Here is a 27,588-nt window from a genome sequence, read left to right as displayed (position 1 = left end):
AATATGCTTAACTTAACAATTTTGATACTCTACAAATATTTTTGTATACTTCACATCTCCAAACGAATATGTATTAATTTATATTTGAAATTCTATTTTTGCTAGCATAGAATACCATTAGCATAACCATCACTCTTTTTATTGGTACAATTGCCAGTTACATACTAGAAATTCACATAAAAATATTTTTTCATTAATAAGAATGATTGTACACCAAAATTTTGTATATAAAAGAAATTATTTGTTATTATTATTATTATTAATTATTTAATACAGGAAACAATCCTTAGAAACGTTAATATTTTAATAATATGAAGCCAAGCTCACAAATATTTGATTCGCGTTCATTTCGGTCACTCATATCCTTCATAAAAGGCTTTCAAATAAGTTTGTGAAAACAGCTAGTCTGATTGTTCTCGTTCATCAGACATTCGGACTGCTGTATGTATTTAGTTGGGAGGTAAAATGGAGGATTCTTTGCAACCCCAAGCTCAAGAGTTTGCAGAAGAAGAAACAAAGGCAGACATTCCACCATGGGAGAAGCATGCGACAATTATCAATATGCCTCGCTTCGATTATCAGGCCCCCTCTGCTCTTCTTCAAACTTCCCACTCCGGATTTCTCATAACGTGTCCAATAAGTATATATCCTATTTCTCTCAATTACTTTTATTGGTTGCATTCATTGTTTTTATCATTTTTTGACAACCCTCTCGAAATTTATCGGTTATCCGAATCCCCCGAGAATTGTAGTAGATGTTACATGAATGGTCTTTTATGTGTATATATACAATTATTACTATTTTTTTTGTTGTTGCGAAAGATCCACTTTTATTTTTTAGCCTTGGATTTCAGATAAAATGCCATTCCGGGCCCAATGGCTTTGAAATGGCACTTGAAGCGGGATTGCATGGACACATATAATAAAACGTGACAGCAATGCACCGAAGTGTCCACTCTTGTGCGTGAAATCACAAAGGGAGAAGGAAACACACGTTTTGTTTCTTCCTACGAATCGCTGAAGAACTCAAAATCACACCTCACAATCGACATTAGGAGTGTAAAAAGGAACGCTGGCGACAAAAGACGTACCATCTTCCTTCTCTCTGGTGTGCTTTTGTTTTTGTGAGCCCGCTTGGTTTAAGATTATTATTCTTTTGTGCGGCCCTTTTAATGTAGGCGAGGATAGAATAGTCACCGAAGAAACGAGTACGCATTCACGGAGTTGGAAGTCACATCTTCACGGAGTTGGAAGTCACATCTAATTGAAAGCCAATGTGAAAGCTCCTATCACTTCAGCAGGAAAAGCAAAATTCAGAAACAAAACTAGGAAGCAATGCGAATCAATATCTAAGTACAAGTAGTGTAATTCCTAGGCGGCCAGTTTATACAAAAGGCCAATGATGGAAATAATTTTTTGAAGAGTAGAATGCTTTTTTAAGAATAATCAATTACAGAGGCGAGAGAAGAGGGCTGCAGGAGAACGTGACACTTCTCTGCATAAGAGCTTATCACAATAACCTCTCTCGTCGTGACGATAACCCCTCTTCCTACAGATTCTTTCAATCTCTTGCTCTGAATTAGTTCTTGCTTCTAGAGAAAAGGGAATACAACATGATGGATTTAAATTTGTACATGGAAATAGAAACAACTTAAGTGTTATAATAAATTAGAATAAATAATAAAAACCCTATCAGAATGTGTTGGTTGATAATTATAACTTTAAATGCTATTTACTATTTTTTTGACCGTTAAATACCAGCACAGGGCTGCACCCAATATATTGAATAGTTAAAAAGTTTCACAACAGATATTGGCAAAAAGCCATCAGAGCCCATGATCAGGCAACCAACAATACAAACCCCATCCAAACTCAGCAAAAATAAACCCCCTTTACTGATCTGACAGATTAAACAATCCACTTAGTACCATCCCTACACCAACCCAATTGTATTTAACCCCAACAAATAGAAAAAAACTGCATCGTTAAGGTTTTGTATTTGATTTGTCATGTGAATGAAGTTGCATATTAATGCCTCACATTTCTTCTTTCTTCTTTGCACAGTAGTCCAATTACCTTCTCTGACTCCTAGCTTCTGTTCCACATCAGCTAAAACTTTGGGGTCATCTTTTTCTTTACAAGGAAGAGTGTCAGAGTGTCAGAGCTCTCAGCATGCTTGTTGATCACGCCAGTTGAAGCCAAAATAGTTTGCTCACTGTCACACTCGGGTGGAGATGCCTTTCTTGGAGTAGACAGTGGATTCTCATCGTCAGTGACTTTTTGTGTTCCTTTTCGCCTTTCGAGCTTGGATTCCTTTACTCCACAATAAAATGGTGAGGGGAGACGCCCTTCCACCATGTAGCCTTGCTATCATTTTTTTGCTTGGTGCATTGAGCAGCTAAATGACCAATGCAGTAGCATCTACAACATCTAAACAGGATGGCCTCATAATATGAAGCCTATTTCCAACAACCTTTTTTGGTTTTGAGAGAGATTTCCGTAAAGAGTTCTTTGGTAATGTCAACTTGGCAGATAATGCAATGAACACTCATCAATCTGTAAAAAAAAGCCCAACGAGCTGCTACAGCTTCAAAACAAGGTTCAAGTCAGAATTGCAATGTAAGATTTAGTAGCATTACCCAAATCAGAGTTGCAAAAAGATTCAGTAGCTGGATCAAAGGAGACGTGCTAGGGTTTGAGCATAAGCAAGTGTTCATCGAAGTCCCATCAATGGTCAGAGAGAATAGTGTGGCGATCTTGGAAGCAATAAAATAATAACTATGAAACACCATTGTGCACAGGGATAGATTTGGAGATCGCCCTTCACAATTGGCTATGACTAATTATAAGATGTAATCTTCCCTTGTTACATATTACAATATCTGCATTAGCTATATATTAGAAATCGCTATCAGTATATTAAAAACATCTAAGATATAAATAACTTATTATGTGTTTTAAAGTAATAATAATCGTTTAATAGCTTTATAATAATAATTTTATAGCTGCATTTCATAACTCATACATATCAATAGTATTACTATTTAATAATGTTTTAATTTAGTTGCAAATAAACTATATTAATATGGCATAAATAGTATGATTTTGATATAGGTTTTGGAATATAAATAAAAAATGTATTATTTAGTAAGGTATTAGGTTTTTGAATATACTATAGTTTATATATATGTTTCTTGTAGGGATGTACCCATTATGAACCTAAATTCCCATTTGTTTTGTTGTTTTAAACTTTTAGTGTATTGTACACGTAGTCATACCCAATTTTGCAACGTAGTGTTGGGTGACGATTTCGCAACATACAACTTTTCAATCGATTGCAAAATAGTTGTTTCAACCTCAGTATGTGAGACACAATCTCTCCTATTTGTAAGGGAAGACTCCTATATATCGCTACTGAAAGCAACTAACACTTTACTAGGATCTAAGGTTATGTATACTAAGCTAATCAATAGGTTGTTAGTTTCATTGTAGTCTCATTATTTTAGAATAGGTGTTGTTCATCATATCCTCTTCTTTTAGATTAGATTATTTGTTCTTCAATCAAATTTCAAGTACAATCTAGCAAAGTTAGTAACCAAGAAGCTCACAAAATCTCAGAGACTTTCTGTGACTTCTTACAAAGCTTCAGGAACAAAGATGGAATATATTTGCAGCTCAGAGACTCCGATATATACTACACCTTAATTGCACGAGCATATAAGATAGAAGCATCACAAAGACTACAAGTTATCTCTTAGCTTAAGCGCATAGCACTAGCTTCGAAGGTGATAAGTAGCTCAAAGACTATAAGATCGAGTTTTAAAACATAAAATTAACTCAAACACAATAAGTAGTTCAAAGACTACAAGATTAGGTTTAAATCTTTTTAAGGTAACACCACAACACTCACAATCAACACAGGATAATGTTGTCACATAACAAAGTTTTCCAACACAAAGTTTGAAAGCAACTTGCCTCTTTTATTGATTATAATCTGATATACATTTAAATCAAAGTTTAGAGTGTTCCTAAGCTTGTAGACTTTTATTGCATTGCCAAAAGATCTCTCATTTAGAAGGAGCTCCCATATATAGGTGTGGGGCCATGAGAAAAAAGTGAGAGAGTTCTAACTAATTTTTTTGACTTATTCAAAATTGTATCCTAAACTAGTTTGACTTGTAATGCAATTACATGTAATTGCATTTTCCCATTGCACATGTAATACGTCGAGACTAAATTACATAATTGGCGGAAAGTAAACTAAGTGCCTGACAACATGACTTCATTAACATTGTCTCCTATCAAGGAGGTCTTTGTGCAGCTCCAGCGTGGCATGTGCTTGGAGTCTTCAAGTCCCAATGTCTAGATAAGAGCATCTAAAACATAGTTGTAGGGATGGATTGAGAGCAGTTCCATTGTTGGATGAGAACTAGAGACAGACTACGAGATGACAAAGAAAATATTTCAAAAGGCAGCAAAAGGTGTCAGAAATTGACCAAGGTGGATTGAGTTGCAATTTGGGTCTCAAAACCCGAATTGTATGTGCAAAGAGAGTGCATGAGGATTCAACATGTTGTTGGATCCTCAAGACTTGATTGCATGGCGTGTTGTGTAGTCAGGCCTCAAAGACTTGATTAGATGGTGTGTTGTGTAGTTGGGCCCAAAGACTCGATTACATGATGTGTGTGCAATCAGTTGTCAAAGATATGATTACACAGGCTATTGTGCTATTAGGTATCAGAGACCCAATTAAACATGTAGCGCAGTTGGGTCTTAGAGATCAGATTACATGATGTGTTGTCTAGTTGGGTCTTGGAGAGCTGATTATGTAATGCATTTGTTGTAAGGTCTCAGAGACGACTATTGACGTGTTTGCAGTCAAGTCTCAGTGATGCAATTACACGATGTTTTTTGCAACTGTATGGAGAGTTGACATGCAGTTGATTCTCGGAGACTTGATTGCATAAGTGCATGACAAAGGATATGCAAGGTGACTTGCAATTGGGTCTTAGAGATCCGATTGCAATTGATTGTAAGTGAAGACAATGCGAGGGCATTCAAGCAACCTTAAAATGCATGCCTAATACTCAGAATGATAAAATGATGCAGGGTTATCCACAATTTTCGCCAAGCTCAAATTGGAGATAACAATTGGCTCTGATTGGGAGCTTTGTTGAATAATGATAACAATTGAAGGGAGAAGAATCCTGAATTCCAAGTGCCTACAAGTCAAGCTATACATCGACACAAATACAAAAAGGATGACATAATTGACTCAAATCAACCTACTAAAACATGACTTTGGGCAATTGCACTTATTGAAATTGGAAAACTAATCTAACCTAGACTAACCAACAAGAAACACCTTCTCAAATGAAATCATTCATTGGCTCACCAATGTAGCGGCCTTTCCTCAACAATTTGCAATGCTAGATACAAATGAAGTACAAACAATTGCACCATGGCTTGATTCGCCATTCCTTGAAAGAAATGAATAAATTCACTTGGCTCCTCAGATGGATCAAATTTTCCGTTGCTTCAAAGTGAATCTATGAATCTAGACTACTTTTCCTCAACTGCTAATGCCTTTTCAGCGCCATTCTCAATTGTATCTCCATAGTTAGTGTTGAGTTTTCCGGAATCTGCTACAAATCTAATAGCATTGCCATTGTATATGGTATGTACTTTCCAAATGGCAGCCATCTCTCTAATATAGGATGAAGTATGGATAGACATATCTCTTCACAAGACATGTCTATTCATTAGAATGTAATTACTACAATGACAAATAAATATCTCATATATTTAATATATTAAATATATATATTATATCTCACACACACACACACACATATATTTGCACTATAGTTTATCCTAACTAAAGCTACCAATTATTAACACTCCCTCTTAGCTCAGAGAGGATAAACAAGATTCATACACAATATGAATAACATATTACCTCAATATAAATAATGGTTTCTAGAATGTCAACTCATATGACATCCGATCGATGCTACAAACATCAACACTTCCTCTTAGCTAGGGAAGATAAATGGTATAATCATATTACATATCTTGTGATCACATAACACATGATATGAAGTATCATATAACATATAATACCTAGTTTTACATATCACCTAACTCATGATATGAGGAATCACTTAACATGTGATACCTAGTTTTACATATCATCTAACACGTGATATGAGGAATCACCTAACATGTGATACCTAGTTTTACATATCTCCTAACACGTGATATATCTCTCTCACACACACACACACATATTTGCACTATAGTTTATCCTAACTAAAGCTACCAATTATTAACACTCCCTCTTAGCTCAGAGAGGATAAACAAGATTCATACACAATATGAATAATATATTACCTCAATATAAATAATGGTTTCTAGAATGTCAAATCATATGACATCCGATCGATGCTACAAACATCAACACTTCCTCTTAGCTAGGGAAGATAAGTGGTATAATGATAATCATATTACATATCTTGTGATCACATAACACATGATATGAAGTATCATATAACATATAATACCTAGTTTTACATATCACCTAACTCATGATATGAGGAATCACTTAACATGTGATACCTAGTTTTACATATCATCTAACACGTGATATGAGGAATCACCTAACATGTGATACCTAGTTTTACATATCACCTAACACGTGATATGAGGAATCACTTAACATGTGATACCTAGTTTTACATATCACCTAACATGTGATATGAGGAATCACCTAACATGTGATACCTAGTTTTACATATCACCTAACACGTAACACGTGATATGAGGAATCACTTAACATGTGATACCTAGTTTTACATATCACCTAACACGTTATATGAGGAATCACCTAACATGTGATACCTAGTTTTAGATGTCATCTCAATATGATATCAGAGATATGGTCTGATCAAGAATATCAAGTCCCATGATATTCACCATAACTCAAAATTGTTCAAAGGTAATGTGCACTTACCATAGGAACATTCATAATCTAATGTGATCATTCTCAGCCATCATATGATGTCTATCATGATAGAAGATTAAGTTAATGTAAGATTGTCATCTTCCAATAACATCAACAAATACATGATAATCATTTGGAAGTCGTCACTTCCTCATGATTTACATAGGGCCCATAAGGCATTAAAATGATCTCATTAGTATAATAATCAATCAAGTTTACCTCATAAGTGTTTCAACTTCAACAATAAAACTCCCTCTCAATCACTATGATCGAGATTGTCACAAGTTGACCGAACCCATCTGCTCCCTCTGAAGCTCAAGTTCATTGACATTTTGACCTCCTAGAAGATGCCGGAGTCCCTTTGAATCTGAATTCCAGAGGCTTTCGTCCTTGTGTTTCAAATATTTCCTTTCATAAGGTGAGTCCATATAGGAAATATAAAGCATGAATCAATTTTCATCCTTCATCTTTTATTCATCTTTATAGCTGCTCTATACTTGTGGTGGGTCCCTCTTGTACGAAGGACATACTTACAACTTAATGAGATTTGTATATAACTTGGCAAGTCCTTCATTACTTGTGATATTTCCACATCATTTCCTTCACTTAAAAATGTTCCTACCTCCATGTGGGACATTTTATAAGGGAAATACTATCCTTCGCATCCCCTAGTAATGCACTTGACTTTCCTTACCTTTTAGTAAGCCAATATGTCATCGATTCAAATGCCTTTCCTTCCCCTTCATGTTAGCGATGATTATGTTACCTGACCCAAAGTGGGGTCCCTAGGACTTCTATCTTAGATGTGGCACTACGTATTCCAAATTGCTCACACAACTTTGGCTGTTGGGACACAACCTTTATGGCTTATACACCAAAGAATACTTAAACTAGATACACTGCAGAATACTAAAGTTTAAGGATGTCGATTACAAAATTCAATTTTGTGGATAAAGCAGCTCATTTAAGTTATTGTTATCTGCCAAATGAGACCCTCAACGTCTCAGCTACTCATGACTCTCCATTCTAGATGCTCTCGCCCTCCACTTTCAATTTTCCATCAAATGCCAAAGAACTGACGCAAACATTTTATATGTTATAGAACCATGATGGAAGCCTTCCCTCAAACATAGCAAGACTAGAAAACATAATTCCGTTGTAGACCAAGCATATCTACAAACACATGCCAAAGATCCCAGATGTTGCCGCTCAAGGCGGAGCACAATTTTGACCACAGATGTTTGGAAATTTATTTTATTTTTCCTTCCGGACTTTATAAGCGGCTTATGCCAAGTTATTCATAATTCCTGCGTCCAACTTTAGAGGATGCCAAGATTCGATAGTCATCACATTTCTATCTTCAAATGTTAAGAGTTATTTTGCTTTAACTTCTCTTCAATATCTCATGATAAGCGTACCCCTGAGTAGTGACAACAAAACCACAGAAAAATGCCAATCCTTGTTCTGATGCAATTGTACCAGGAATTGTTTGAAGGAAGCCAGGTTTTGATTGTTACATATAAGTGCAGACACTGTAATGACAAATGGAGTGATGATCAATATTTCGATGATGTAACACCAGATTTTGTTTTATTGCAAATACCTGACACACCCAATAGGTACTTAGTAACGTTCATTAGTCAAATATTCATTTTTCATATCTGTGTGTGCCATCTAAACAATCAAACAGATGCTTATCAATCTTTCTTCTGCATAAGTTTGTCTTTTATCTGCTTGTTTACCTGACAAATTTTCAAAGAGGACAACGAGATATGTTCATGCTGTAAAGGAGTACTTCTCGCATACAAAAAGCTTCACCCACGGATGTCGAACAATAAAATACAACTCTACTTGTCCATAAAAACTCGTGACCTCCACCAGTGTCTTTCACAGAGAACATCAATGGTGACTGTTCAATGAATCATTTTGTCATCAGAAATGTGTGTTAAAATCTGTAGTATTTGCTGTGTATTCATCTGTGAAGGTGTCTCCTTATCCTGTGACCATGATTGCTCATGGCACATCCTATCAATGTCTGCGATAAATTTGACCTCCTTCTATGTATGCTCGATACTGGAGTTGATATATTGATAACATCCGGCTTTGACACCAATGATTCAATAATAATAAATATGTTCGAAATTAGTGTTGGCTTATTACAAGTGTTCTCATTTTGATGGCATATTTTACTTACATTTGCAGTATGGCTCTGATACCATGTTGAGTTTTCCGGGATCTGCTGCAAATGTAATAGCACTGCCATTGTATATGGTATGTACTTTTCAAACGGCAGCCATCTCTAATATAGGATGAAGTATGGATAGACACGTCTCTTCACGAGACATGTCTCTTCACTAGAATGTAATTACTATAATATATGTCTCTTCACGAGACATGTCTCTTCACGAGACATGTCTCTTCATTAGAATGTAATTACTATAATGACAAATAAATATCTCATATATTTAGTACATTAAATATATATATTATATCTCACACTTATATATATAATATATATTTGCACTATAGTTTATCCTAACTAAAGCTACCAATTATTAACAGTCAAGTACAATTGTGAATTTGTGACCTTTGATGGCTTGCTGGCTTCCAAACAATGTAACCAGCTAATAATTTATAAGTACGAGATATTTTCTACAGCAAGTCAAATTTTAATATTGCTATCAGGGTTTAACTGTGTAGTTTTTGAATCAGACTCAATAGTTAGCATATTTATATATAAAGTTATTTCAATGAGTTTGACTCAAAAACTACACACGTAAATCCTGCTAGCAATATCACAAGCCATTAATTAATTAATGAAACACAACGGCTAGTTTTTTATTTTAAAACAAAAAGTTGAAACAAGTTCAGAAATGAAAGGTACTCTTCAAGACATAAAAGCACTTGCGTTTTTTATTTTTAAAAGAAACAAAACAGCACAATATAGCATGGATTTCAAATCGTAATAATCCTTGCAAGAATTTAAATACTGAAAGTAACTTCATTATTCCTTTAAGAATCCCAACTACGTGAACATTTATTCAGATACAAAGTAACAAAGAAGTAGAACTTACGTAGAACTTACTTAGCAATAAGCAGAAGAGAGAAAGAGAGTTGCCATGATTGCCTTATCTTTATCTTGGATGGGGAAAGGTATCATTGGGGCATTTGTACACCCAACCATGGATCACTGCTTATCCTCCCTGGCCCATTTCCTTCTCAAGTGGGCCTGGCCCTCGCAAGGGATGAGGGTTGTCTATGACAAGTCTCATAGGAACTGGCATAAGAGTCCTACTGCTTAGTCAGCCATACTCGCAGCTCCTGCTGTTTGGTTATGGCACCTGACTATAGGTGTATCCAGAGTCTTGAGACTGACCAGCACTGGACTAGTGCACCTTGGCCAAGTATTTCACTTTTGTGAAGTTAGCCTCTTGCCCTATCCCACTTGCACTTTTGGTGACCATGGGTTATAATTTCTAGAGGATGCAATTCCCTCTATAATCTCTAGTATTTAAGCAATTCTGCCGAAATCTTCCAGCCTACTACTAGTTTCTTTTTTACTCTACCAAACATTATCAATGTAATCTCAAATTTTTTTGCTGGCTTCAATCATGGTCAAGTTTGAGTTTCCTGATTTATTAATATTGAATATGAGCTAACATGATATCTACAGTGAAGAGGGCTGTTGAGACGTAAGGCAGATTATGTGTTAAAGGAAAACGATAATATACAGTTTTCCTCCAATTTAATCTTTTCTATCGACATACTATAATCTTTCTGGAGTTCTTAGTAGGCCAGAACTATAGATGCAAATGACCTGACTTGGCTCCTAAAATCTTTTTAAATTTTTTTTTTTCGAGGGGTCTTCACCATACTGTTCTGCATCACCATGTAATTGGTTGGCTCAATTAAATGTGACAAAATAATAAGATAGGAGGGAGAGACTTCTCTTGAAAAACTGGAGATATTTACATGTTCTAGTTATCTCCGTTTTATTTTTACTATAAGCATGGCAGCCTATCCAGACTTGGAAATGTCAAGATTCCAATTTAATGAAAGAGTTCGAACAGAATCTTGAGTGATTTAATGATTGGACTAATTCCTAACTCTGCGGTTTTGTTTCAAGAGAGAGGAAAGAAAAGAGCAGTTAAAGTCAAGCTTCGCTCCAAGATATCACAGTGAGACGTCATTCATTTTAATGTTTAGAAATAGGAGGAATACTGGTGACTCAAGAAGATTGTCTTAGAAAAAGAATGCTATACAAGAAATCTCTATTTACCAACACACACTTTTTGCATAATGAGCTGAAAGATTCAAGTAAACTACAAATGTACAGTCCTAATTTCCAGCAGCACCATAGTTATTTGCAAGAATGGAAAAGAAGTAACATTTATTATTATATTTCTTCTACATAAGTAACTAGAAGGAAGAAGGCATGCCTGCAGAACTTCAAGAGTGTTGAGGATGGATGTTGAAAAGCTTCAGATGGAGATGTCAGATAATCAACTAAGGATCATGACACTTTTTTCTTATGCAACTCCCTTGATTTTAATCACACACGCTACTTCCATCAGACTGAAGTTGCTACCGGAGATTGAAACCCAGAACACTACCATATCATGAAAGGAAATTATAAGGATGTTTCCATAAGCACTGCTCGAGCTACTTGTAGAACCCATCTGCCCAAAAAATAGAGACCAAAACTCTATTTTTCGAGAAGGGAAGAAGATACTATATCCATCATGTTTTTCCACCTTCGAAAATTCCTCCAAACAAGATGATCGAAACAGTTTAAACCCACTCCTTCCCTCATCTGACGATGCCACCCTAGAATAAATGGAAGTCCTGCCGTTAAATGCAGTGACTCGGCAGTACATTTTTGCCACTTCTCATTGGGCTTGGTGGGAGAGTAAGTCGGATTTTGCAAGGTTCTTGAAAAGTTATCCTTTTTAATTGAGTGGCTTCCTTGCCAGCTGATTAATATAATTTCAAATAACATTAAGTCAGGGGTCTAAGGTGACGCCCTGTGAATGATTCAAGATACATGATGGGTGAAATTACCTGATTAAGAATAAGATAGACATTTGATTAAAATGAAATCATAGTTTTCTCAAAAGTGGAAGTAATGTAGAGAAAGGAATAATAGCATAATTCGTTGAGTCCTCAAAATTAAAGGCGAATATATTAATATGAGCATACATTTATATACATCCACAATTCCTTAACCCATGTTACGTGTTCATATACTCGTGATTAATCACAACCAAACACTTTGCTCATAATTAATCACTTATATATGGGGACTTAATAATATAAATTAATTGTATTATGGATGTGTATACATGTTTACTTATGTATTTATATACACATATGATGTAAATCTAAGGTGACCTACGATCAAGGATGTCAAAAGGATGCAAAATTAATGTTAACAATTAGAGTGTCGCAATTAGGTTATTCAAGCTAGGTGCACGTGTGATATCCCCAGTTGAAATAAGATTTGATAATATAAATAATTTTGAGAAGTTGCCTAAAACATTATTGATATGAATAAAAAAACTTTAGTCAATATGTTCATATTTGAAGAAATAAATTTATAAATAAGAAGAAGAATGGCTAATAAATAATATTTAATAAATTTATGTACAAATTAAAAGCTTGAAAAATGATTGGATTTCATTCATATTTTGAAACGATTATTGTTAAGTAGTGACTTAAATAGAAATATTCATGAATTTCCTAATGCACTTTTGGTTTTAAATATCAACAAGTAAGAGATAAACTTCTTTGTATTTTATATTATATTTCTCTCGTTTCTAACAAATTGATCTTAGCTTAGTTTAATTGGTAGTTACTTTAACAAGGATTTCTAAAAACCAAAACTACAAATACAAAAGCTAAAAGCTGGCGCTAAATGATTGAATTATTATAGAGAATTATGTAAAGTTTAAACCAAGGATCTTGGGTGCCTAATTGAGATGGACATCTAATTTATTTTCAGGCTTGGGCCTCTTGGCCTTTTACCTACAAGAAAAAAAAAAAAAAACTAATACATCCCAATATGTAAATAACCAAATGTATTCTATTATTCAAATATTTATTGAATTAATAATAATAATCTATTAAATTTTAAAGGACTGCTGCAAATTGTAATAGCATTGCCATGTATTAGGTATGTGTATTCCAAATGCAACATACTCTTAGATTTATATATAGAGAATATGCCATGAATAGACACGTCCCTTCATGAGTGTAAGAATTTGGTATAGATCTGACACCATTTAAGAATTTGCCTAAGGCAATAATTCAACACCAAGATCAAGAAGCTCAGTAGATAGCACAAGAGAGACAAATAGTGATCAAATGAGAATCTCAATAATGATCAAGATGATAATGAATATCCAATGATTGGATATGAGATGAATACACACTAGAAGTGCCTTGTATGTAAAGACAACTAGAATGACTAGGAGTTAGCAAAGAGATAAACATCACAACTAAGCACATGTCCACCAAGAGTGGATTATCCTCCATAGAGCACATGAGTTTGTGCGATGATGAGAGGATAAGTTTACATATGTGTATCTCATAAAGAAATGTTGTAGACACCTGTGCTCTAATAAGTTGCTAACTTCTTTGTTGTCAACAAGACAACTCATATGACTATGCATGTTCCTAGGTGTCTACATGACAACTAATATAAAAATGCATTATCCTAAGTAAACTTAAGTAAAGTGTAATAATAATTAATTATTTACACTAACACCCCACCTTAAGTGCAACTTAGGGGAATGCACTTAAGCTTACAAAGCTAAATGCAAGATGCAATGTGGGTCCCGGCTATTAGGCCATGTTAGGTGATTTCTATTGGTAGAATTGCACTTGGAATTGGTGATTGTTGTGCCAAAATCTGATTACTGAACTGCAGATTGATCAGGGGTTTAGAAGAAGTAATTGTGCAAGGAATTGTTTCAAAATCGCTGCTATATGTTTGGAATAAGAACTGCTATCAAGATGGATTATGATTCTGCCATTAAGAGCTGCATTTGATGCTTGTATGTATGCACAATTGGGTGGCGTTTGGATTTTCTGTGGCAGTGTGGAATCTATTACCAGCTACGTTCAATTACTAGGAGCAGTGTTAGATTTCTCAAAGGCTGCATTCTCTCTCTAAGGCTGTTACTGCTGTTGGAAGGCTGCATATTCATTGGAATCTAATTCATGATCATTCCAAAAGAAATCTGAAGATCAATGTTGCATATTTGCCTCACAAGTTTCTTTGATTGACGAGTTATATTGTGTGCATTGTACATATTTACATGTGATTGCATAATAAATTAAGGGAGTTCGAAATTTGCAATTTACTTCCTCTGCATTGTTATTATTTCTTCTCAAATTCTGGAAAAAAAAACATATATTCCAAAAACACAGAACAATCACGAACTTTAAAAAGAACAGCATTAATTCTACAGCATAGTTGGGTGAGAGCCAGCAGGGCTCATTACATAACCAGACTTTGTCTTGATAGAGAAGTAGGGATTAATGAAAACCCTTCATGGTTGGAAAAAGAGGCTAATTAAATATGGGAAAGAATATCTCAAGATAAAAGAGGAGCTATTACATAGTGCAGGGAAAAACTGTTAGGGATGTGCAACTTGTATGACTTGATTTTATGTAATGGATTAATAGCTTGGTGAAGCTCAAGGAATGTTATTTGCCACACTAACAATGGTCAAAGTGTAGTGGACTATGTTATAAGCTCAAAGAAACTTATGGCAAGCCTAACAAATTTAGAGGTGGACTGCCCTTGGAAATTAAATCAGATCACAATCGATTTATGTAAAGATAAATACTCAAAAATATGATCAACAAGAAGGAAAAATGCAGCAAAATGAAAAGAAACTGCTCAAGGCACAATACTTTTGACACAAGAAAATAAAGAAAACTAGTCAAAAAAGAAAGCTGTTGACAACATCAAGTTGACCTTAGTAATTTTTAAAGATCTTAGCTCATGCAAAAGACCCAGGCCTAAAAAAGGTAACAAAAACAGCTTTCCAGCTAATCAATGGTATGATGAAGAATGTAAGGCAGCAAAGGAAAAAGTCAAAACATGGGGAAGTAATAGGGAGTACACAAAGATTGTAAGACTGAAAAAGAGAGTATATGCAAATTAGAAGGAAATAATTGATTTTGCTCGAGACGATCAATCCAAGAGGCTTTTGGAAGGAATTGCAGCAAAGAAATGTAAAGAAAGAGAATAACATCAGTGATTCTCAATGGATAGAGTATGCAAAACAACTTTATGAGAGGGGACAAGATAAATACATCCCTCTAGTAATGATATCAAGAACTAAACTATTCTCTTCAAAAAACATTAAAGAAGGAATCATAAATAGAGATACTGCTGTTTCTGGATTTGATTGTGTGTGAGATTTTTATATGAACATTTCGAATCACACTCCTTGATCCATCATCAGGATCAGAAAAGCTGAAAGATTTGAAATGTTGATGTAAAAATATTGCAGACAATCAAATCCAGAAACAATAGTATGTCTATTTTGATGGCTAGTGGAAATCTCCTAGCATTGAGGAATCATAAAGCTTGCGACAGTTAAGGCTTGTGATATAGATGTTCTACAGATGAAATATTTAAAATGGGGGTATTGAATCCCTCACACCTCACATTAAAAGAATATTTAATGAAATCACTAAGACAAATTGGACCACTAGTTTTGTTATCACCTTGCACAAAAGTGACAATATCAACAACCCTTCAAATTGCCACACTATAATGATCAAGCCTTTTATTGGTAAACTTTTTGCGAGCATGATAGAAAGGTGAAACAGCACTTTTATTGAAAAGTAAGGAAAGAGGGCCGAACGGGAAACAAGTTTTAGACCAAAACACTCTATGAGACCATTGCATCACATTTAGAAACTTGATTGATAAAGTTTAGGATACTTAAGGGGGAGAGGTTTCTTACTGCTTTGTAGACTTCAAGAAAGCTTTTGATATGGTACTGAGAATCAAACTTTGGAATAAAATAGAAGAGTTGAAAATTCCAGATAATTATAAGGCTGCTGTCCATAGTTTATACGACCAAGTCTGGGCCAAAATCAGAACCAACCAAGGCTTATCAAAGTGTTTCATAAGTGATATTGGAGTCAAGCAGGGCTGTCCTTTATCCCCTACTCTTTTCGGGTTGCACATTGACAAATTAGAGGAATGACTAGACAAATTTGGTGGTGGATGGGTCCATTTGACCAGCTATGTTATAAAGCTTCGAAGAAACACTTGAAAGCTTAGAACCAAAATCAGAACCAAACAAGGCTTATCGAAGTGTTTCATAAGTGATATTGGAGTCAAGCAGAGCTGTCCTTTATCCCCTACTCTTTTCGGGTTGCACATTGACAAATTAGAGGAATGACTAGACAAGTTTGGTGGTGGATGGGTCCATTTGACCAGCTATGTTATAAAGCTTCGAAGAAACACTTGAAAGCTTAGAAAATATTTGTCATGAGGTTGGGATGCAGCTGAACACCAGCAAAACAAGGTCACGATCTTTACTTTGAAGGGAAAGAAGTTTGAGAATACATCTTTAAAGGAAGCCCTTTGCAAGTAGTCAATGAATATAAATACTTGGGTCTTGGTTTCTACAATAAACTTAGTTGGGAAACTTGTAGAGCAAAAAGGTTACAAGGGAGATGAAAAACCATACACTCACTACAAAATTGATTGAGAAGTGTCGAGTTATGGGATTTGAAAACTACGAAAACTCTTTTTTGGGCTTCTAGTAGTGCCAATTGTTTTATATGGCTGCAAGGTATGGGGCAATAACATTTCAACAAGTAAATGGAGGCAGATAGAAAGACCGCAAAAACATTTAATCACGAGTAGCTTTGAAATTAAATTGTCTATTCCATATGAAATTGTCTTGGTAGAGGCCAGGAGGCAGATAGAAAGACCGCAAAAACATTTAATCACGAGTAACTTTGAAATTAAATTGTCTATTCCGTATGAAATTGTCTTGGTAGAAGCCAGGGCTTTTCCTATTGAAATGACTGCTATCTGCCGATTGCTAAGCTATTAAAGAAGCTTAGAAAACATGGAGAAACACTACTGGCCAAAAATAGCAGCATAAGAGAAATTAGACATGCGAAAGAGCACACAGATGAAACAAAACAACGAATGGATGGATGAGTAGGATATTAAAATAAGTGAGTGCCCAAGCATCAATAAGGAAATAAAAAATTGTTTTCAAGGAAAATTGAAGGAAAGCATTGTTTACCATATGGGGTAAATAGTTTAATGCATACAGACAATAGACAAGAACATGTAACACAACAATACCCCTTTTATTATTCACATATATGCTGAAGAGATTACATCGTGCTTCCAATGATGATTACAACCATGATCCAAAGTTGTACATATACCATTCCGAAGAACCTTCCCGAAGGGGTCCGTTGGCTACATAATAAATAATTACCATCTACATGCTAATCTACTTGTTGGCTACACAATATCTACCGATGACATCAACCCGTCGATTACACAATATTTACCAATGACATCAACCCGTCAGCTACACAATATTTATCGATGACAAGCATGTGGACTGGGCATCTCGAGAGGAAGGAGTACTATGTCAAACATTTTAATCCCAGACATGACCAATCTCAAAAGAACTAAATAGGAATGGGAATAAAATGGAAAGCAAAAATGTTAATTGCCCAAATAAGAACTAGTTCACACCAACTTAGGTGTGAGACATGGGTGATACTTAAAGAAGAGCGGACAAATAGAAGATGTTCTTATTGCACTCAAGAAGTAGTGGAGACTGAATGACATTATTTCATAGAGTGCTCAACCTACAAGGATATTGGGGGGAATTACATGAATACTGTAAAAGTAACCACCTTGAGAAATTAGTTTGAAGAAGAAAAGATCACAAGGGGAGCAAATTTCCTAACCAAGATACACAACAAAAGATCCAAGCTTCAGAAAGAGAAATAGATCTAGCTGGTGGGGGCCTGTTGCATTTGGTTTTCACTTGCTCATTTTGTTGTTGGCTACCCATGGGTCCCATAGGCTGCTTGGCTTCGTGGACGTTATTAAAAACTTTCATTGCATGTCATTTCATGATTTGTAATGCCTAGGTCATCCTCCAATGGATTGACATCCCTACCGTGAATAGACAAGTTAAACAAGTTTTCATACCATTGCTCAACAATATTTATAATGCCTAGCTCATTATCAATTAGATGGACATCGATATTTGCATCAAGAATAGATGAACCATTATTTGAAATGGTGGATTGGACTCTTTAGAAGGATTTTAACAAATTGCTAGTTTTATTTTACCATCTGGAATGATTTATCCATCCAAAATGCATATGTCTCATTAATATTGTAGGTGTTAATGTTTATAGCCTTCTGTTGGATAAATCCTCTGAGACTATTGAAGAAGATATATATCTTATGTGATATATATATATATATATATAGTTAGTTAGTTAACATAATCAATTATAATTATATTAATATCTCAATAATGAATAGACATGTCGCACATGGGACATGTCTTTCTCCTTACCTCATTTTCAATATATATGTAAGATAGATTGCTGCAATTGAATTTCATATACTTACAATGGTAGTGCAATTACATTTGCAGAGGTCATCAAACCTCAACATGATATCAGAGCAGGCTGCTAATGTAAGAAAATGGTAAATTTTTTTATAGTAATACAGATTTGAGACATAAAAATGGATAGTAGCAGTTTGCAATACATGTGTTTGATCGACAATGCATGATGCAATATAAATGATAGTAAAAGTTTGAATGAAGGCATTATAACCAGAGGAAGAATTGGTGATAAAGTAAACCATAAACAGTGACAGTAGGATTGCAGAGGTTTGTGATTCAAACACAAAAGCAATGAATAATACAGGGCAGATGCAGACAATAATCAGCAATCACCATCTGTCAAATCAGAGATAGCAAAACCTTTAGGAACTTCAATTGGATTGTGAATCAGTCATATCCCCTTGCATATTGATGGCAATGCACTACACCACTCGTGTGACTAATTCCAACGCTTTACTGATCGCCAAAAATTGGTGTATTGATTAACCTCTTATTTACCCAAATAGGGAAGTTTGATGGGTATTGTGTTTTCTCTTTGTGCTGGTGGAATTTTATATTGGTGCTGTGTGAGGTAAATAGTGATCAAGGCAAATAACAACCAAGGGCCTAATGCAGATGTTATATATTGAAGATGACGTCTCTCTTTGTGTTCATAAAGCAAGTTTGAAATGTTCAAGGTCACACAACTATATTTATCTTAGTCACGATCAAAGTAATTATTAGGCCAAAGATGGCAAACAAGGTGGTGTGCCCATTGATTGTACGAACTCTACAAAGACACCCTTTTCTATAGTGTTCTTGATAAATGACATTGAACAACAAATTTAGTTGGATATTCATGTGTATGCGCATACACGAATAAGGTGGTAAGCCCATGGATTCCCAACGACAGCCATCTCCAAGTAGCCTTTAGAAGGTTATCTCATGCATATTAATAAGTGTATGTTTCCCAATGCATTATTCACCGATACCTATTAATACTTTTGTGCCTGTAGCATATCACTAAACCAACAAAATAAGTTACAAAGTTATTAATTTTTTATGTTCTATATATATAAGTTCAAATGCACTTTTAGTTAAATTAAAACTTGATGTTGTATATATATATTGGATGCATGTATTTATAAATGTATAATTGCATTTGAATTATATACATTCATTCAAAAACATATTTAATAATTTGATATAATATTTGTCAAATAAGAAAAATCTATTATTCACTTTTGAATAAAATTTGCAAGTATTGTTTATAATATAGTAAATCTCTCTTTTTGTAATTTAATACATACAATAAAGCTATTTGCCTTGGATCTTTTCCTCCGAGTATGTTATTGTAGGAAAACGGAGGTTGATATTAGATTCAGAGGGAGTTTGACACCTAATTAGAGGCAACATTGGATGAGGAGCTCGTAAGATTGATAATCAGAGGGAGTCTGAAAATCCATACGAGTGACTCCATAATTTTGATGGGCCTACCTCCTGTGTACATCATGAGGAAGTGACAACTTCCAAATGATTATCACTTTGTATTTGTAGGAGTTATTCAAAGGTGACGATCTCTCAATAACTTAATCTATTGTGATAGACATCTCATGATGGCTGGAACATATCATAATAGATTACATCTTGCATGGTGGATTAAATTCGTTAAACAAACCATGGCCATCTATTATGATGTCTAAGCAGATCATGTTAGATGATATCTTGCATGTTAAATCTTGATAATTTGATCATATTAATGTTCTGATTTTTCAGATTAGACAGATCTAGAATGCATGTAATTTCCTTTATATATGGCCTCATGATAAATGCATCTCCCTAGAACAGATTGGCAATTTGCTAGGCACATTTATATGCCTTATATTTGATTATTGTAGTTAATTAATACTCAACTATTAGTTAATGGACAAAGGCCGCCGATTGTGGAGGAGTAGGTTGTTTAATGGAGGGCCGAGCTGAAGGGGTTGTGTCTTATGAAAAGACAAGAACCTTGGTTAATATATAAGGAGCAAGATTGTGGATAGAGGACACACAATACAATCTTAAGTCTGCTCCTCTAGCAATCTGGTGCTTGGCGATTTTATACAGAAATAAAAGATAATTTCCAGAATTTATTGCAGACTTCCAGAACAATAACATTCAGTCCAGAATTGTAGTAGATTGATTTGCAACAAGGTATGAATTCTCCATCAGTATTATATTTTCAGAATTTGCAGAAAACTTACATGGTATCAGAGCCAAGTTGTCGAACCTAGTCTCTGCAAATTGACAATTAGATTTGAAAATATCTAAGCAACATCCTTCTACTTCAATGGCCAACGCAATCAAACCCAAAGATAGGTTTGATGGAAAAGAACACTTTGTTGCATGGAAATTCATAATTATGATGACTCTTGAAGACAATGATGTAATACAGTTTGTTGATAAGGAATCCAAGCAACTTGATGCTGATCCTCATAAAACTATCTGGATTAAATGAAATAGGAAAGCCATGAAAATCATATTATATGGAGTTAAAAATGAAATAGTACCTATGCTAATGACACATCAGACAACATTTAATATGATGAGTGCATTATTAAATGCATATGAGGTTAACAATGCAACTAGAACCCTTGCATTAAAAAGGCAACTAAATCATATAAAAATAAGGAAAGGAGAATCTATGAATTCTTACTTCCTAATGGTGGCTAGTCTAAGAGATGAACTTGCAAGTATAGGGACCATAATTGAAGACAAATAGCAGTTACTTATGGCTATAGATGAGTTATTAGATTCATGGGAAACATTCTCACAAGGAGTAAGTGCTAGAGACAAGCTCCCAGACTTCAACAGACTTAAAGGAGATTGCCTTAAAAAAGAATCTAGGCAACTTCAGAAAGGATTGAAATCGAAAACTGGAGATGAAGAACTTCATGTTATCAATACAAATTCCTACAAAGGAAAGAAGAAACACTTTAAGAAGAAGAAGGCCCCTCAAGGCAATAACAAAATCAAGAGGGACATATCTAAAGTCAAATGCTTCAAATGTGAGAAATTTGGACATTATAAGTCGGACTGCTCTGAGAATACGAAACGAGTAAATTTCATAGAGGTAACCAAGACAAAAGAAGACTATGATCCTGAAAATTATGTACCGTATTCAACACTATCAAATGAAGTATCAAGCAAAGCATGGGTAATTGATAGTGGATCATCTCAACACATTACATGATACAAAGAAGTACTAGACTCAATATTAGAAGAAGTTAATGATGAAGTTACCATAGGTGATAATTCCACTCATTCTGTCAAAGGATTGGGAACTGCACCTTGAAACTAAAGTCGGGTATTTCTCTTCATCTCAAAAGAGTACTCTATGTACCAGAAATCAAGAGGAATCTAATCTCTGTTACAACACTCGAAGATGATGGACATAAGGTTGCATTCATGGATCGTAAAGTAATGATCTGGTTCTAAGAACTCTTCATTTAAGAAATCAAAGTTGATTGGTCAAAGAAAGGGATACTTGTATGAATTAAATATAGAACCTATTCAAGCCTTAGTCCATGAAGCTGCTGATATAAACGAAGTATGACATAGAAGGTTAGGGCACCTAAACTTCAAAGCCTTATCGACTATGGAGAAGATGGTTACTGGTTAACCTAAATTAAATAAAGATCATTCAAGCATATGCAAATGATGTACACTAGGTAAGAACACCAAAAGTCCATTTCAAAATAGCACTGGAAAAACTAACAATGTTTTAGAATTAGTCCACTCAGATTTATGTGGACCTATGCCTATTCCTTCTCTCGGAGGATTTTTGTACTATGTACTCTTTATGGATGACTTCTCTAGGAAGACATGGATTTACTTCTTGAAATGTAAAGAATTAGAAGAAATCCTTAAAAGATTTAAAGAATTCAAATCCTTAACTAAAAATTTATAAGGACACAAAATTAAAACTCTTAGGATTGATAATGGAGGGGAATATACTTCAGATTTGTTTAAGGATTTTTGTAAAGAAGTAGGGATTAAGAGGGAGTAGACTGTTCCTTACAATCCTTAGCAAAATGGGGTAGCAAAAAGAAAGAATAGGACAATTGTGGAAGCCACAAGAGCTATGCTACTTGACCAAAATTTAAGATTCTATCTTTGGGTAGAAGCCACATCTACTGCTGTCTATATTCAAAACAGATGCCCTCACTACCACCACGGAGATAAAACTCCTGAGGAAGTTTTCTCTAATTTTAAGCCAAATATCAGTCATCTTAGAATATTTGGGTGTCTTGTTTACATTCATATTCCTAAAGAGAAAGAACTAAACTTGAACCTTCAGGCAAAAGAGGTATTTTTGTTGGATATAGTTAAACATCCAAAGCATATAGAATTTACATACCTGGTCAGAAAAACATTGAACTTAGTAGGGATGTAATATTTGAAGAAGATTTAGCATTCAAAAGAGCCCTAAGTTTTGAAGATCCTTCACATATGCCTAGTTCTGAAGTAAATCATGAACCTAAGTTTCAGAGGGAGAACATTGAAGAAATTGAAGTTGAAATTCAAAATCTTAATCTTGAGGAAACTCAAAATCCTAAGAAAAGCCACTTCGGGCCTCTAAAACTATAGAAGAAGCACAAGACTTCTCTGCACCAGAAGGAACCTTTAGAGAAAGCAAAAGACCCAAAAGATTCTTTAGCTATGCTGCAAACATGAGTGATTTATCTAAATTAGAACCAACCAATGTTTCAGGTGCTATTAAACATACAACTTGGAAAGATGCTATGACAGAAGAATATCAATCCATTATTAAGAATGATGTTTGAGAAATTGTTCCAAGGCTTGAGGGAAAGTCTATTGTTTCTTCTAAATGGATATTTAAAATCAAGCATGTTGCTGACAGTACTATTGAAAAATATAAGGCCAGATTCATAGCCCGAGGATTTTCTCAGAAGAAGGGAATTGATTATGAAGAAACCTTTGCTCGAGTTGCTAGATACACATCTGTAAGAGCAATCCTAGCTATTGCAGCATCAAAGGGATGGAAAGTACATCAGATGGATGTGAAAACAACATTTCTGAATGGAAAGATTACTGAAGAGGTATATTTGGAACAACCTGAAGGATTTGAAACTCATAACCCTAAAGTCTTTGTTCGTAGGCTTGAGAAAGCTCTCTATTGTCCTAAACAAGCTCGAAGGGGATGGTATGAAAGAATTGATAAGTATCTCACCAGTTTAGGATTCTCCAATAATGACGCTTATCCAAATCTCTATTATAACAAGGATAAAGATGATATGATAATTTTGATACTATATGTTGATTATACAGGTGATGATCATCTTATAGATCAATGCAATAAAGATCTAATCAGAGAATTTGATATGAAAGATTTAGGACTCCTTCATTACTTCCTAGGACTGGAAGTGTAGTAGAACTCTGACAACATCATACTTAATCAAGGAAAGTATGCATTAGACATCTTGAAGAAATTTGGAATGTGGAACTGCAGACCTATGTTTGCTCCAATGGAGACTAATCTACACAAACTTAAGGAAGCAGTAGCAGAATCACCCTCCATAGATTCTACTCTTTATAGACAGATGATTGGGTCTCTTATGTACTTGGTAAATACAAGACCTACTATTTGCTATGCTGTTAATGCCTTAAGTCAGTTTATGTGTGAGCCAAAGGAGATTCAGTTGGTTGCAGTCAAACACATTATGAGGTACTTACAAGGCACTCTTAACCTTGGGCTCAAGTATGAGAAAGTTGACTTAGATTTATATGGATTCACAGACTCAGATTAGGTTGGAAGTGTTATTGGAGGAAAAAGACTTTAGGTTGCTATTTCAGTTTAGGCTTAGCGATGATATCATGGATATGCAGAAAGCAAGCATCAGTAGCACAGAGTTCCACATAAGCTGAATACATTGCAACTGCAATGGCTTCTCGGGAAGCAGTTTGGTTTAGAAAGTTACTTGTGGGATTATTTGGTTAACCCATGAATCCTACTATCATTCATTGTGATAGTCAGATTTGCATCAAGCTTTTTGTGAATCCAGTTTTTCATGATAGATCCAAGCATATTGAAATTCCTTACCATTATGTAAGAGATATGGTAGACATGAATACTATCAAGTTAAGATATATTTGTATTGCAGATCAGACAACAGATATTTTTACAAAACCTCTCTCTCGAGTGAAGATTGATCACTTCAGGAAAGGACTTGGTATGGTTGAATTATAACTCATTTGTATTCTTTGATTATTAATAAAATAATTTTGTGTTAAATTATTATTGTTAGGCGATTGACTTCACCATTTGTGTTTATTATCTAAAGAAGTGATAATTTCTGTGATAATAAATAGACATTATATGAGGTGACGATCTCTGAGATAAATGTTCTATAACATTACGAAACTACTGGTAGATCTGGATGAATTAAAGATCATATTGTGTTATAGATATTTCTATATCTACGAGTCACAATTTGGATAAAGGAAGAATTTAATCATTCTCCAGATTTCATCCAGTGTACTGGCAGATCTTAATTCAAGATCATATTGTGATATAGGCTTGTCAGTGCCTATGAGTCACAATTTGGATAAAGGAAGAATTTAATCATTCTCTGGATTTTATCTTGTGTATTGCATCACATGTAATACTGTTATCACAAGTATTAGTGTTAATTCATATTACAGGTTTAGTAATATGACAAAGTATCATGTGTACCATGATACTACATGCTTGGAAGAATCAGATAGATATAGAGTACAAATCTATGCTTAACAATGTTGCTAGATATGTTTCTCTCATTTATATTATCAAGTTGAGGGAGTGTTAAATCCTGATAACTTGATCATATTAATGTTCTGATTTTTCAGATTAGACAGATCTATAATGCATGTAATTTCCTTTATATATGACCTCATGATAAATGCATCTCCCTAGAACAGATCGGCGATTTGGTAGGCACATTTATATGCCTTGTATTTGACTATTATAGTCAATTAATATTCAACTATTAGTTAATGGACAAAGGCTGCTGATTTGTGGAGGAGTAGGTTGTTTCATGGATGGCCGACTTGAAGGGGTTGTGTCTTATGAAAAGACAAGACCCTTGGTTAATATATAAGGAGGAGCAAGATTGTGGATAGAGGACACACAATTCAATCTTAAGTCTTCTCTTCTAGCAATCTACTCCTTGGCTATTTAGTATAGAAATAAAAGATAATTTCCAGAATTTATTGCAAACTTTCAGAACAATAACATTCAGTCCAGAATTGTAGTAGATTGATTTGCTGCAAGGTATGAATTCCCCATCAGTATTATATCTTCAGAATTTGCAGAAAACTTACATTGCATGGTGGATTAAGTTTTTAAATTAGAACATGACTTTCTATTGTGATGGACATCTTATGATGTCTAAGTAGATCACAATAAAAGATTACTTGCATGGTGGATTAAGTTCCTTAAACAGACCATGGCTATTCACATGGTAAGCATCATTGAGAATGCGTGTGTACATACCTTATGAATATTTTCAGTATTTGGTGAATATCATATGTTGATATTCTAGAGGCCAATACTTATGATATTAAATATGATATCAGAATGTTGAATATCTTCCGATCAAAGATATTCTTATATTCTTATATTACATTGAGGTAATATATGGTCATGTGTTTATCCTCCCTAACTAAGAGGGAGTGTTAATGTTTATAGCTTCTGTCAAATAAATCCTATGAGACTATTGAAGATATATATCTTATATGAGATATATCTAGAGGATAATTAATATATATAGTAAAGAGGATAATTGCATAACAACAATCACAATGTATAAGGGCTGTATCTGATATTTCAATGAAATATATGCTCAATAACCTGAAAGGCTGTCTATGATATATAGTATATACAATAGACCCACGCTGATATGCAGGTTGCGTATTATAATGACAATGCTGTCTCTGATGTATAGTGAATTACGTGCAATGTAGAGGTTGTCTAATACAATAACAATGCGATATTGCATAGGCTGTATCTGATTCATCTTGATCTCTACGTGCTGACGAATGATTGCTGTCTCTGATATGTCTTTGTATGATTATGCTTCTGATATGATGCCGTCTCTGATATGCAGATAAATACTTGCACCTGTGATTGCCTTTAGTAATTGGCTGCTCTAAACAGAGGCATCCACAAGGGATAATATATTTTATATTCACAATTGTATATTCAATGTTTATCAAATGATGTGGTCTTCCTCTAATACCATACTAATTAGATGGTTGCAACTGTTGAATGAATAAGGGACACATCTCTTGATAACAAATCGTATTCTCCTTTTAATTGTGTCCTTTGTAAACTTCTTATCAGATAATGGTTGTTGTTGAAGTAGTAACTATTGGAAATATAAGAGGAGTAATTAAGAGGGGAGGGGTGATTTAGTTACCACAAAAATAAATCGCATATCCCTTAGATGTTAATACAAAACATAAACTCTGCTGAAACTGTTGTTACTCAGTTAACACATAGCACTCGGTTAACACTAACAATATGCTATAACTCAATAACCACTAAAATAACAACTATTATTCGGCAAATACTGAACATGTGGAACCTAAAATATTATCTGTGATTAACCTTAATTAACTTAGTTGTGTACACATAAAAGAAATAGCATGAACACAAGTGACACTAAGATTTAATCACTTTGTTAGGAGTGGCCTTGTTAGAGGTCTTTAAACACTTCAATCTAAAAATGCCACCTTGTTAGAGGATTTACAAATAGCTGTTAAGCTAACTCAGTTAAGAGATTTGATAAACTGCTACAATGGTTAGAGAGTAACAATGGTATGACCTGATTTCTAATGCAATTGTATTGCTGATTTCAGATCACAATTTTGGCTCGAATACTTGATCCTTCCTGATTGAATGTATCTTTT

General features: G+C 34.6%; 1 protein-coding gene across 1 annotated transcript in view; it reads left to right on the top strand.

Moving 5' to 3' along the window:
* The first annotated feature begins 399 nt into the window (after nucleotides 1-399).
* LOC149529117 (uncharacterized) overlaps nucleotides 400-27,588 on the top strand; it is a 138,561-nt gene continuing 111,372 nt past the window's right edge. Inside the window, exon 1 of the mRNA XM_089809662.1 lies at nucleotides 400-640. Within this exon, the coding sequence (XP_089665788.1) occupies nucleotides 466-640 (175 nt within the window). The 5' untranslated portion in view covers nucleotides 400-465. The remainder of the gene's footprint in view (nucleotides 641-27,588) is intronic.

Source organism: Cupressus sempervirens, chromosome 11, assembly GCF_028749045.1.
Source record: "Cupressus sempervirens isolate cs-2001-9-10 chromosome 11, ASM2874904v1, whole genome shotgun sequence".
NCBI classification, from domain to species: Eukaryota; Viridiplantae; Streptophyta; class Pinopsida; order Cupressales; family Cupressaceae; genus Cupressus; species Cupressus sempervirens.
Note: the sequence above shows the minus strand (reverse complement) of the source record. Positions and strands in the feature narration are given on the sequence as shown.